Source organism: Larus michahellis, unplaced genomic scaffold (genome assembly GCF_964199755.1).
Source record: "Larus michahellis unplaced genomic scaffold, bLarMic1.1 SCAFFOLD_119, whole genome shotgun sequence".
Classification (NCBI taxonomy): domain Eukaryota; kingdom Metazoa; phylum Chordata; class Aves; order Charadriiformes; family Laridae; genus Larus; species Larus michahellis.
The window spans coordinates 535,467-548,558 of NW_027435979.1; the positions used below are offsets into that span (position 1 = coordinate 535,467).

The 13,092-nt window shown below is 66.9% G+C and overlaps 2 protein-coding genes across 2 annotated transcripts; one reads left to right on the top strand and one right to left on the bottom strand.

Annotated features, from left to right (window-relative positions):
* The first annotated feature begins 4,905 nt into the window (after nt 1-4,905).
* LOC141736806 (proteasome subunit beta type-6-like) lies at nt 4,906-8,163 on the top strand. The gene is made up of 6 exons (XM_074571381.1): nt 4,906-5,061; nt 5,599-5,666; nt 6,139-6,270; nt 6,523-6,652; nt 7,430-7,574; nt 7,883-8,163. The coding sequence occupies exons 1-6, from the start codon at nt 4,960-4,962 to the stop codon at nt 8,017-8,019; spliced, it is 714 nt and encodes a 237-aa protein (XP_074427482.1). The 5' UTR covers nt 4,906-4,959; the 3' UTR covers nt 8,020-8,163.
* Nucleotides 8,164-8,804: 641 nt separating this feature from the next.
* On the bottom strand, nt 8,805-12,053 carry SLC25A11 (solute carrier family 25 member 11). Its single transcript, XM_074571382.1, has 4 exons — nt 11,897-12,053; nt 11,656-11,755; nt 11,466-11,517; nt 8,805-10,564 (listed from the first exon to the last, which is right to left on the bottom strand). The coding sequence occupies exons 1-4, from the start codon at nt 11,970-11,972 to the stop codon at nt 10,409-10,411; spliced, it is 384 nt and encodes a 127-aa protein (XP_074427483.1). The 5' UTR covers nt 11,973-12,053; the 3' UTR covers nt 8,805-10,408.
* Nucleotides 12,054-13,092: the final 1,039 nt, after the last annotated feature.

A 13,092-nucleotide genomic window follows, 5' to 3' on the forward strand; every position in this document is an offset into this window, starting at 1 on the left:
CCGCACACACACCCACACCCCCACACACCCCCCCACACCCCCCCACACACCCCCCCACACACACACCCACACCCCCTTCTATTCACCCCAAAAAAGGCCCAAAACGCCCGGGCCCGGGGCTGGCCCCGTCCCCTCGGGGGGCTCCGCCGCCGGCTGCAAACCTGGAGCCGCGCGAGGCAGAAACGCCCGATTCCAGCCCAGCGCCGCAGAGACGGGCCCGAGGGTCGCGGGGTCCCTCGGAGGGACGGGGGGGGGCTGTGGGGAAACGGCCCGGCCCCAGCCCCAGCGCGGCCAGCGCCAGCTCAGCCCCCGCGGCCGGGACCGGGGCCAATTGCTGCAATTTCGGAGATTCCCGGCGCAGCACGAAACCTTCTCGCTGGTGCTGGGACGTGCCCCGTCCCGTCCCCGTCGGGGGAAAGGTCTGCGCCGGGTTTCTGTGCACCCGATAAAAACACTTAACGCTGTGAACGCATTTGGCTTCGCTCGCGCGGCTGGGGGCTGACACCGTGACGCTCCCTCCCCAAAATCCGTGGCTGCAACCGCAGCACGGCGCTGCTGGGTGCCACCCCCGGAGGGACGCCCGGCCGGCGGCGCTGCCGGCGGGAGACGCCGCCGGGGAAACGCGGCGCTGGAAAGCGGGCAGGGACAGAGCACCGGGACGGCGCTGCCCAAACGCCGGGAGAATCCGCCGCATTCGGGCGCCTCTTCGTAAAGCCCCCGAGCAAATCCCCCCGCTGCGCGCGGACCCCGCGCCACGCGCTACGGCTGAAACGCTGCGAGTCCGTTTGTAAACTACACAATTTAAACTTTGTTTGAAGTTGTGTTTAGGCCAAAAAAAAAAAAATGTCATCAAAATATGAGATCCCCCATATGGTTTAATTTTTTTTTTGGGGGGGGTGGGGGGAGAATCCCCGGTGCTGTAATCCATAAGGTCACCCAAAAGGACTGGCAGAAGGCGGGAAGGGGAAAATGGGAAGGGGACGAGGAGAGACGACAGCGGAACAGGAAGGGGAAAAGAAAAAGAGACGGAAAAGGGAAGGGGGGGAAAGGGAAACAAAGGGAAATGGGACGGAGAATAGGAAGGGGAATGGGGAAAGGAGAGCGGGGAAGGAGGAGAAGGGGCTTGGGGAAAAGGGAAGGAAAGCAGAAAAGGGAAAGCTGGAAAGGTGAAAGGGAAAGAGGACAGGGAATAGGGAAGGGGGAAAGCGAAGGGGGGAAAGCGAAGGGGGGGAAGCGAAGGGGGGGAAGCGAAGGGGGGGAAGCGAAGGGGGGGAAGCGAAGGGGGGGAAGCGAAGGGGGGAAAGCGAAGGGGGGAAAGCGAAGGGGGGAAAGCGAAGGGGGGAAAGCGAAGGGGGGAAAGCGAAGGGGGGAAAGCGAAGGGGGGAAAGCGAAGGGGGGAAAGCGAAGGGGGAAAGCGAAGGAGGGGAAGCGAAGGGGGAAAGCGAAGGGGGAAAGCGAAGGGGGAAAGCGAAGGGGGAAAGCGAAGGGGGGAAAGCGAAGGGGGGAAAGCGAAGGGGGGAAAGCGAAGGGGGGAAAGCGAAGGGGGGAAAGCGAAGGGGGGAAAGCGAAGGGGGGAAAGCGAAGGGGGGAAAGCGAAGGGGGGAAAGCGAAGGGGGGAAAGCGAAGGGGGGAAAGCGAAGGGGGAAAGCGAAGGGGGAAAGCGAAGGGGGAAAGCGAAGGGGGGGAAGCGAAGGGGGGGAAGCGAAGGGGGGGAAGCGAAGGGGGGAAGCGAAGGGGGGAAGCGAAGGGGGGAAGCGAAGGGGGAAAGCGAAGGGGGAAAGCGAAGGGGGAAAGCGAAGGGGGAAAGCGAAGGGGGAAAGCGAAGGGGGGAAAGCGAAGGGGGGAAAGCGAAGGGGGGAAAGCGAAGGGGGAAAGCGAAGGGGGGAAAGCGAAGGGGGGAAAGCGAAGGGGGAAAGCGAAGGGGGGAAAGCGAAGGGGGAAAGCGAAGGGGGGAAGCGAAGGGGGGGAAGCGAAGGGGGGAAAGCGAAGGGGGGGAAGCGAAGGGGGGAAAGCGAAGGGGGGAAAGCGAAGGGGGAAAGCGAAGGGGGAAAGCGAAGGGGGGAAAGCGAAGGGGGGAAAGCGAAGGGGGAAGCGAAGGGGGAAAGCGAAGGGGGAAAGGGGTGTTGAAATGGTAAAAAAAAAGGGAAAAAAGGGGAAGGAAAAAAGGGGAAAGGTGAGGTTGAAAAGAAAAGGGTAAAGGAAAGGGGAAGAGGAGAAGCGACAGTGGAACAGGAAGGAGAAAGGGATGAAGGGGGGGGGGGAAGGGGGGGGACAAGGCATGGAGCAGAACAGGAGGGAAAAGGGGTCACTCAGGAGCAGGAGCGGTGAATACCGGGGAAAAGGGGGAAGAATGGGGAAGGTGGAGAGAGGGGGGAGGAAAGGGGAAGGGGGGAGAAGTGGGGAATGGCGCGGAAAGGAAGGCGGAAAGAACGGACGGGGGACGGGGCGAGAAAGGGGGCACTGGGGGGGAATAAGGGGAAAAAAGGGGGACAGGGACGAGAGGGGAAAGGGGGATGGGAGACCAAGACAAGGGAAACGGGGGACAAGATACAGGGGGGAAGAATGGGGAAAGAATGGGGAAAGAATGGGGAAGAATGGGGAAAGAAAGACGGGACACGGGGCAGGGAGGGGAAAACAGGGGACAGGGAGAAAGGAGACGAAGGGGGGAAAAAAGGGGAAAGGGGGGAAAGGAAGAAGAGGGAGGGAAAGGGGGAATGGGGGCACAGGGACAACGGGAGAAAGAACGGGGGGGGAAAGGGGATGGGAGTAAACGGAAGAACAGGGCGGGAGGGGAAAGGCAGAAACAGGGAATGGGGGAAAGAAAGGTGGCGAGAGAACGGGGGAAGGAAGAAGAAAATGGGGGACGGGGGAGGAAGAACGGAAAAAGGAGGAAAAGGGAGACAGGAGACAGGAGGGACGGGGGAAAAGGCAAAGGGGGCGGGGAAGAAAGGGGAAAGGGGGGACAGGAGACGGGGGTAAAGAATAGCGGGATGGGACGGGATGGGATGGGGGGAAGGGGATGGGATGGGATGGGATGGGATGAGATGGGACGGGAGGAAGGGGAAGAGAACAAGGGGTGCAGGGGAGAAAGGTGGGGAAGGGAGTGGGAAAAGGGAGGAGACGGGGGGATGAAAAGGGGGACGGGGGTGACGAAAGGGGGAAGGGGACACGGGGGAAGAAACGGGAACCAGCGGGCAAGGGACAAGAGGAGAAAGACGGGGAACGGGACGAACGGGGAAACGGGGCACGGGGGAAAGAAAGGCAGAAAGGGGAAACGGGACCGGGGAGAAAGAAAGGCCGGGGAGGAAGAACGGGGAAAGGCGGTACCGGGGGGAACGAAAAGAGAAAAGAGGGGACAGAGGACACGGGGGAAAAGGCAGAAAAGGTGGATGGGGCCCTGGGGGGACACGGGGGGAACAAGGGGCAAAGTGGGGACATGGGAAGGGGAGAAAGGGGAAAGGGAGAAAGGGGACAAGGCGGAGGGAAAGAGAGAAAAGAGGGACAAGAGAGGAAGGGAAGGGAGAGGGGGGACCAGGTACGGGGCTGGCGGGGGGGGGACAGGGCGAAGGAAAGGGGGAAGAGAGAACGGAGGGAAGAAAGGGAGAAAGGGGGAACAGGGGACGGGACAGGGGAGAGTGGGGAAAGAGGAAAAGGGGAACAGGGGACGGGGAGGGAAGAAAGGGGAAATGTGGGACGGGGGGAAGAATTGGGAAAGAAGGAAAGGGGGAACGGGCAACGGAAGGGGAGAATGGCGAAAGGAGGGAAAGGAGGAACGGCGGATGTGGGAAGAGAACAGGGAAAGGAGAAAAGGAGGGACAGGGGACGGAGAGGAAAGCGTGGGAAAAGAAGGAAGGGGGAACATGGAACAAGGGGGAGAGGAACAGGACCGGGTGGGGAGAAAAGGGGAGATGTGGGACAGGGAGGGGAAGAATGGGGGAAGAAGGAAAGGAGGAACAGAGGACGGGGAAAAGAAAGGGGAAATGCGGATTGGGGGGAAGAACGGGGAGAGAGGGAAGGAGGGAACAGGGGATGGGGGAAGGAGGAAAGAAGGAACCGGGGAAGGAGGGGAAAGACGAGGAAGGAGGGGAAAGACGGGGAAGACCTCTGAACCCCCCCCCGAAACTCCCCACCTCGTCCCTGGCCTCCCTCAACGTGGCTCCCGAGGGCCGAGAAAAGCCACCTGGACGAGAAAAACCAGGGTCGGGCAACCGGGTAAATCCTCCGGCCGGCAGGGTCCTCTGCGCCGCCTGCAAAAAAAAAAAAGGACAAAAAAGGGAAAAAAAAAAAAAAAAAAAAAAAGAAAAGAAAAACCCGCTGGAACACGCAGAGGCGCGGGTGAGGGTCACGGCAGACCTTCCCCGCAGCCTCCCCCCGCCTCAGACGCGCCGCAGCGGCCTGGTCACCCGCCCCGCGCCGGGCCCGGGATCGCGGGGGGCTGCCGGGGGCTGGGGGAGGCGCGGGGGGCACCGGGGGGGGTCTGGGGCACCGGGGGAGGTCTGGAAGAGGCGCGGGGGCACCGGGGGGGGGTCTGGGGCACCGGGGGGTACCGGGGGGGGTCGGGAGGAGGCGTGGGGACACCGGGGCGGGGGCTGGAGGAGGCGTGGGGACACCGGGGGGCACCGGGGGGGGGTCGGGAGGAGGCGTGGGGACACCGGGGCGGGGGCTGGAGGAGGCGTGGGGACACCGGGGGGTACCGGGGGGGGGTCGGGAGGAGGCGTGGGGACACCGGGGGTCGCCGGGGGGGGGGTCGGGAGGAGGCGTGGGGACACCGGGGGATACCGGGGGGGTCTGGAGGAGGCGTGGGGGCACCGGGGGTCGCCGGGGGGGCGCTGCCGGGGGTGGGGAGGAGGCGCGCGGCCGGCCGTCCCGCCGTCCCTGCCGCGCTGCCGTAAACCGCGGCGCCGCCCTCCCCACGTTGTCGTAAAAAGCGTCGCGCCGTCGTAAAGCGCGACAGGGAAGATGGCGGCGGCGGTGACGGTGCGGGCGGCCGCGGCCGAGCCCTGGGCCGGGATCGGGCCCGCGGGGGGGCAGGAGTGGGGCCGGGAGCCCGTCAGCACCGGCGTGAGTGGGGCGGGGGGGAGATGTGGGGCTGAGGGGGGCAGTTGTGGGGCTGGGGGACCGGTTATGGGGCTCGGGGGGGGGCTATGGGGCAGAGATACCCCCTTGTGGGGTTGGGGAGGGGGAGTTATGGGGCTGGGGGGCAGTTGTGGGGCTGGGGGGGGCCCCATGGGGGACTGGGGGGCGCGGTTGTGGGGCTGGGGAAGGGAATTGTGGGGCTGGGGGGGGTCACTATGGGACAGGAGGGGGGTGGCTATGGGGCAGTCTGTGGGGCAGAGGGGTCGCTATGGGCCGGGGGGGCGCTATGGGGCAGTCTGTGGGGCGGGGGGTTCACTATGGGGCAGGAGGGGGGTGGCTGTGGGGCGGGGGGTTCACTATGGGGCAGGAGGGGGGTGGCTATGGGGCAGAGGGGTCACTATGGGGCAGGAGGGGAGTGGCTATGGGGCAGTCTGTGGGGCAGAAGGATCGCTATGGGCCGGGGGGGGGCGCTATGGGGCAGTCTGTGGGGCAGAGCCCCCCAAGCTCCCCCCCTCCCCCCAGACCACCATCATGGCCGTGGAGTTCGACGGGGGCGTCGTCATCGGGGCCGACTCCCGCACCACCACCGGGTGAGGTCACCGTGACGTCACCATGATGTCACCGGGGGGGGGGCTGAGGGGGTCCCAGCCCTGGGGGGTGTCACCGTGTCACTCGTGTGGGCGTTGTGATGTCATTGCGATGATGTCACCATGGGGGCAGCCCCAGAGGCCACCCATTGTCCCCGGCCCCGCTGATGTCACCGTGTCCCCGTCATGTTACCTATGATGTCACTGTAACGGCGTGATCCCAGCTGTCCCCAGCTCCTCCCTTGTCCCCTGTGATGTCACCCACGCCCCCATCGTGTTCCCCGTGACATCACCACGACATCACTCGTGTCACCCATGATGTCACCGTGACGGGGGGGGGGGGTGTCCCGGGTGTCCCCAGCCCCTCCCTTGTCACCTGCGCCGTCACTCCCACGTGGGCGGCTCCTTTCGGGGGGCGGCGGGGGAGGGGGGGGTGTGGCCTCTGCCGTGACATCACGGTGACATCACGGGGCAGGTCGTACGTGGCCAATCGGGTGACGGACAAGCTGACCCCCGTCCATGACCTCATCTTCTGCTGCCGCTCGGGCTCTGCCGCCGACACCCAGGCGGTGGCCGACGCCGTGGCCTATCAGCTGGGCTTCCACAGGTGGGGCGGGGCCGGGCGGGGCAGGGTGTGGTCACGGGCGGGGCACGGGGCAGGGTGTGGCCGGGGGGGGGTGGTCAGAGTGAGGGCGGAGCAGGGCAGGGCATGGGCATGCCGGGGGGGGAGGGGGAAGGCGTGGTCGGGGGGGCGTGGGGGTGGGGCAGGGTGTGGCCCAATGCTGGGGAGGGCGTGGCCAAGGTGTGGTGGGTGGGCGTGGCCAGGGCACGGCTGACCCCGCCCATGCCCCGCCCGCAGCGTGGAGCTGGCGGAGCCGCCCCGCGTGGGCACGGCCGCCCGCCTCTTCCAGCAGAGCTGCTACCGCTACCGCGAGGAGCTCAGCGCCGGCGTCATCGTGGCCGGCTGGGACCCACGGCGCGGGGGGCAGGTGGGGGGGCTCTGCCCCACGGCGGGGCTCTCTGCCCCACGGCGTCCCTCCTTCTGTGCTGTAATACCTCTCGCCGCCGTTCATCGTCTGCTTTTCCCACCTAAGACGTCATCCTTTGCCCCATAGCGGGGCTTCTGCCCCATAGCACCCTCCTCTGCCCCACAGCGCGTTCCCCTCTGCCCCATAGCGGGGCTCTCTGCCCCACAGCATCGCGCTTTCTACCCCCTAACACATCTCATTACGCTTCAACATCCATTTCTCTATACTGACATTTCATCCTCTGCCCCATAGTGCTTTTCTCTGCCCCATAGCAGGGCTTTCTGCCCCATAGCGTTTCCTTTTCTATTCTATACCACGTGTCTTTGCCAACAGCATCTTTTTCCATGTCTTATTATCCCCTTCTCTGCCCCACAGCACCCTTCTCTGCCCCACAGCACCCTTCTCTGCCCCATAGCCACCCCACAGCCGCCCCCCGTCCCCCCCTGGGTGTATGTGGTGCTCATGGAGGGATGCTCCTGCGCCAGCCCTTCACAGTGGGGGGGGGGGGGCTCAGGCATCTCCCTCCCTGCCCCATACCCCCCTTCCACCCCCCCCGCCCCATAGCTGCCCCATAGCCCCCCAGGTGTGCGTGGTGCCCATAGGGTGTCCGCCTGCTTCCCCGTAGCCCCCCCCCCCCCTTTCCTCCTCCCCACCTGTACCTGGTACCCATGGGGAGGGGGGCGGGGGGGGGGGGGTCGCCTCCCCATGGCTGCCCCACGGCGCTCTGTGCCCCCCCAGGTGTATGTGGTGCCCATGGGGGGGATGCTCCTGCGCCAGCCCTTCGCGGTGGGGGGCTCCGGCAGCTCCTACATCTACGGCTTCCTGGACGCCACCTTCCGGCCCGGCATGAGCCGGGAGCAGGGCAGGGACTTCGTCGCCCGAGGTGGGGCCGGGGGGGGGCACGGGGGGGGGCGTCTGGGGGGGGATGCCATGGCAGGGTACAGATGGGGCCTTGCATTGGGGGGGGGGGGGGAGGACTCGGGGGGCAACAGGGGGGCACAGAGGGCTTTGGGGGGGTGGGGGGGGCATGGCCAGCACAGAGGGCGTTTGGGGGGCACGCGGCGGGGGGGCCCGGGGCAGTTTAGGGGGGGACACAGGGGCACCTACGGGGGTAACGTGGGGGTGTTTGGAGCGGGGGGGGGCCCAGGGGGGTGTCGGGGGGGGGGTCCCTGACCCATGTCTGCCCCCCAGGGCTGGCGCTGGCCATGGGGCGGGACGGCTCCAGCGGGGGGGTGATCCGCCTGGCCACCATCACCGCCGACGGCGTGGAGCGGGAGCTGCTGGCCGGGGACCAGCTGCCGGGGGGGGACGGCGGCCCCCCCATCTGAGGGGGCACCCCCCAAACCTGAGGGGGGGGGACACGGACACCCAGACGACGGGGGGGGGGCCCCATCCCCAAACCTGGGTGTGTGTCCCCCCCCCAAGGTGGGGGTCCCGGGGGGGGGGGGGGGGGGGCAATAAATGGCTCCATCAACTCGCTGCCTCTGCGTGGACTGAGGGGGGGGGGGGGGTGTCCCCTTCCCTGTCACCTCCCCCCCCCATCGTGGGGGTCCTCCCTCCTGTCACCCCCCCCACACCCCCGAGACCAATGTCCCCTCCCCTGTCACCTCCTGGAGCCCGGTGTCCCCTCTCCCGTCCCCTCCGGGGGGGGGGGAAAATGTCGCCTCTGGCATCGTCCCGTGTCCCGTCGTCGTGTCCGTCCCCCCCCCCCCCCGACCCGGCCCCGTGAAAAAGGGCGGGAAGAAAAGCGCGGGAACGCCTCGCGCCGGGTCCTCTCCCCCCCCCCCTCCCAGGCCCATCCGCGCGCGCGGGGCCGCCGGGGGCGGGGCCTGGCCGGGAGGGGGCGGGGCGAGGGGGGGGCGGGGGGACAGGACGGACCCGGGACCCCCCCGGACCCACCGGGACCGACCCACCGGGACCCCCCGGGCCATGGCGGGCCCGGCCCCCGCCGCCGGCTGCAGGAGACGGGGCCGCTGCGGGTGAGTGAGGGGAGGGGGGGGGGGGGGCGCGGCCTGCTGTGGGGCAGCCCCCCCAGCCCTGCCATGGGGCAGACCGCCCTGTGGGTCAGGCCCCACTTGCCGTGGGTCTGCCCCCCAACCACTCCACTGCTCGCTCTCGTCATGATTTCATTTTAATTAATTATTTTATAACGAGGAGTCATTAACGAAGCACTTTACGGGGCCGTGGGGTGCCCCACAGCACGGGGGGGGGCGGGGAGCCCACTGTGGGGCAGAGGTTGGGGGCCTCCTGCCCCACACGTGTCCTTGACAATCAATAAAATGCCGAAACTCCCCCAAAAATTGACCTTGGGCTGGTTGGGGGGGCAGAGGGAGACGTGTGGGGCAGGGGGGATGCCGTGGGACCTGTGACCCCCAGGTACTGGGGGATATGGGGAGGGATATGGGGCTGCCCCCCCCCCCAGACCCACAAGTCAGGGGGACCCAGGTGTCCAGCCCCACGGTGGGGGGGTGGGGGGGCTGTGATTTGGGGTCGCCCCATAGCAGCACCCCATATCTGACGCCAACGGCTGCACTGATCTGTAGGGACATGGGGGGCACCCCACAGCCCTACAGGGACCCAGGGCTGCCCCATGGGGACGTGGGGCTGCCCCATAGCACCCACAGGGACCCAGAGACACCCCATAGGACAGAGAGAGACCCCACAGCCCCTATAGGGACACCCTACAGCCCCTATAGGGACGCACAGCTGCCCCATAGGGATGTGGGGCTGCCCCATAGCACGTAGAGACCCACGGACACGCAATAGCCCTCCATAGGGACACCCTACAGTCCCCACGGGGCTGCCCCATAGGGATGTTGGGCCGCCCTATAGCCCCCATAGGGACACCAAGACACCCCATAGGCCCCTACAGGGACCCCCTACCAGCCCCCATTGGGCCGTGGGGCTGCCCCATATCCCTCCCCCTATATGGGGGACCCCCCTATGGGGGACCCCCCTATGGGGGGTCCCTCCCCCCACATGGGACCCTCCAACTCCCATAGGGACAATAAGACACCCCACAGCCCCTATAGGGCTACCCTATAGCCCCTATAGAGCCATGGGGCTGCCCCACAGCCCCCATAGAGACACTCTACAGCCCTATAGAAGCATGGGGCCACCTCACAAAGACACCCTACAGCCCCCAGAGCCATGGGGCTGCCCCACAGCCCCCATAGGGCTACTCTATAGCCCCTATAGGGACAATGAGATACCCCACAGTCCCCATAGGGACCATGAGACAACCCCCAGCCCCCATTGGGCCACTCTCCAGCCCCTATAGCGCCATGGGGCTGCCCCATAGGGACCACAAAACACCCCACAGGCCCCATAAGGCTGCCCCCCAGGTGCTATGGGGCTGCCCCACGGCCACTATGGGGCCCAGGAGACACCCCCCCAGCCCCCATAGGGACCACAAGACACCCCCCAGTCCCTATAGGGCCACTGTCCAGCCCTTGTAGCGCCATGGGGCTGCCCCACAGGGATCATGAGACACCCCCCCCAGGCCCCGCAGAGCTGCCCCACAGCCCCCATAGTGCCATGGGGCTGCCCCACAGCCCCCACGGGGACCACGAGACATCCCCCCCCAGCCCCTACAGAGACACACACACATCCCCCCCCCGGCCCCCATAGGGACCACGAGACGCCCCACACACCCCTGCAGGGCCGCCGCCGCCCCTCCCCCCGGCCGCTATGGGGCTGCCCCACGGCGGCCGTGGGTCAGGGGCTGAGGAAGAGGCGCCGGTACCACTTGTTCATCTGCTCGAGGAAGATGAAGGTCAGCACCGTGTGGGGGCCCAGCCGGGCGTAGTAGGGGGTGAAGCCCTTCCACAGGCTGAAGAAACCCTCGTAGCGCACCACCTTCACCAGCACGTCCTGGGGGGGGCACGGGGGGGGCACGGGGGTCGGGGGGGGCGCCGCCAAAAATCGGGGTCGAGCCCCAAAATTCAGGGGAACCCCCCCCCCCGCCCAGCATTTGAGGACCACCCCCCCCCTAGAACTGGGACACCCCCTTCCTAATCGTGGCCTGGGTGGGGTTGGGGGGGGGGGTGTCCCAAAATTCAGGGGAACCCCCCCCCGCCCAGCATTTGAGGAACGCCCCCCCCCAAAATGGCGGGAACGCCCCCCCCCTAGAACTGGGACACCCCCTTCCTAATCGTGGCCTGGGTGGGGTTGGGGGGGGGGGTGTGTCCCAAAATTCAGGGGAACCCCACCCCCCCCGCAACATTTGAGGAACGCCCCCCCCAAAATGGCGGGAAACACCCCCCCCCCCCCCCCCAGAACTGGGACACCCCCTTCCTAATCGTGGCCGGGGTGGGGGGGGTCCCAAATTCAGGGGAACCCCCCCTGCAAAGTGGGGGGAAAAACCCCAAACTTGGGACACCCCCTTCACCAGCACGTCCCGGTGGGGGGGGCCCCAAAAATTGGGGGTGGGGGGGGAGATCCCCCCTCCCGAATCTTTGGGACCCCCCCCCAAAATGCTGGGAAACCCCCCCCAAAACCACCGAGAACCCCCCCCCTCCAAATGCTGGGAAACTCCCCAAAAAAGGTGGGGACCCCCCCCCCTAAAACAAATTCTGCCCCCCCGACACACACACACCCCTCCCCCCCCAAAATCCTGGGGGCTCCCCCGAAAAAACTGGGAAACGCCCCCCCTAAACCACTGAGGACTCCCCTAAAAATCTTAACACGCCCCCCCAAAGTGAAGGGACCCCCCCCCGCCCTAAAAATGTGTGTCGTGTCCCCCCCCCCCCCCCAAAACGTGCCCCCCCCTCACCAGCCCGTTGCGATATTCGGGTTTCCCGTCGATCGTCCGCATGTTCTGGATCCTGGAGACCCAATTCGGGGGGGGGGGTTAAAAAGGCGGGCGGGGGGGGGTTTGGGGGTGCCCCCCCCCCCAAAAAGGCCCTAATTAAACGGGAGGGGTTAATTAAGGGGGGGGTGGGGTGTTAAATTAATGAACCCACCGGGTTTTAACGATGTCGACGGGCATGGAGGCGGCGGTGGTGACCAGCCCGCTGATCATGCTGGCGCAGAAGTGGCAGAAGATGTCGTCCCGAAAATGCCCTGAGAGGGGGGGGACACGACACAAAATCATAATTTCGACACACACACCCCCCCCCCCGGTTTTAAAGGAGGGGGAAGAAACACAACGTGGTGTTTTTTTCTCTTGGGGGGGGGCGAAATCGGGGGGGGGTTTTGGCTCACCCGAGTCGAGGAGGAACTGCTTGGACTGGGAGTAGGAGGCCAGCTGGGCCGCGTTGACCACCACGGCGCGGGCCATGGTGGGGACACAGCCCTGGGGGGGGGGCACGGTGAGGGGGGGCCTGCAGGGACACCCCCCAACCCCAAACCCCCCCCCTTGGACGCCAAAAACCCCCAAATCCCCCCAAAAGGCAAGGACACCCCCCCCACCATCCAGCCTGGGGGCGGGGTATAGGGCGATGGGGGGGACACAGCTCTGGGGGGGGGGGGGCACGGTGAGGGGGGGGCCTGCAGGGACCCCCCCCAACCCCAACCCCCCCCCTTGGACGCCAAAAACCCCCAAATCTCCCCCAAATGGCAAGGACCCCCCCCCCCCCCCCCCACCACCACCATCCAGCCTGGGGGCGGGGTATAGGGCGATGGGGGGGACACAGCTCTGGGGGGGGGGGGGCACGGTGAGGGGGGGGGCTGCAGGGACCCCCCCCAACCCCAAACCCCCCCCCCTTGGATGTCAAAAACCCCCAAATCCCCCCAAAAGGCAAGGACCCCGCCCCCCCACCATCCAGCCTGGGGGCAGGGTATAGGGCGATGGGGGGGACACAGCTCTGGGGGGGGGGGGCACGGTGAGGGGGGGGGCTGCAGGGACCCCCCCCAACCCCAAACCCCCCCCCCTTGGACGCCAAAAACCCCCAAATCTCCCCCAAATGGCAAGGACCCCCCCCCCCCCCACACACCACCATCCAGCCTGGGGGCAGGGTATAGGGCAATGGGGGGGGGGGGTGCTGCAGGGACCCCCCCCAACACCAGCCCCCCCCCCCTTGGACCCCAAAACCCTCCCAAAACTCCCCAATCCCCCCCAAAATGCAGGGACACATGCCCCCCCCCGGCACCGTCCAGTCCTGGGGGGGTGTAGGGTGATGGGGGGGAGACACACTCCTGGGGGGGGCACTCGGTGAGGGGGGGGTTGGGGGACCCCCCCGAACTCCCCCTTGAACCCTGACACCCCCCCCCCCCCCCGTGAACCCCAAAAATCCCCCAAATAATTCCCCAAATGCAGGGACCCCCCCCATCACCTGCCCTGGCGGGGTCTATAGGGGAAAGGGGGGGGGGGGGGGGAAGTTGGGCCCCCCCCCGCACACCCAAACCCCCCCAAACCCAATCGCCCCCCTGTGAATCTCAAAATGCCCCCCCAAAATGCA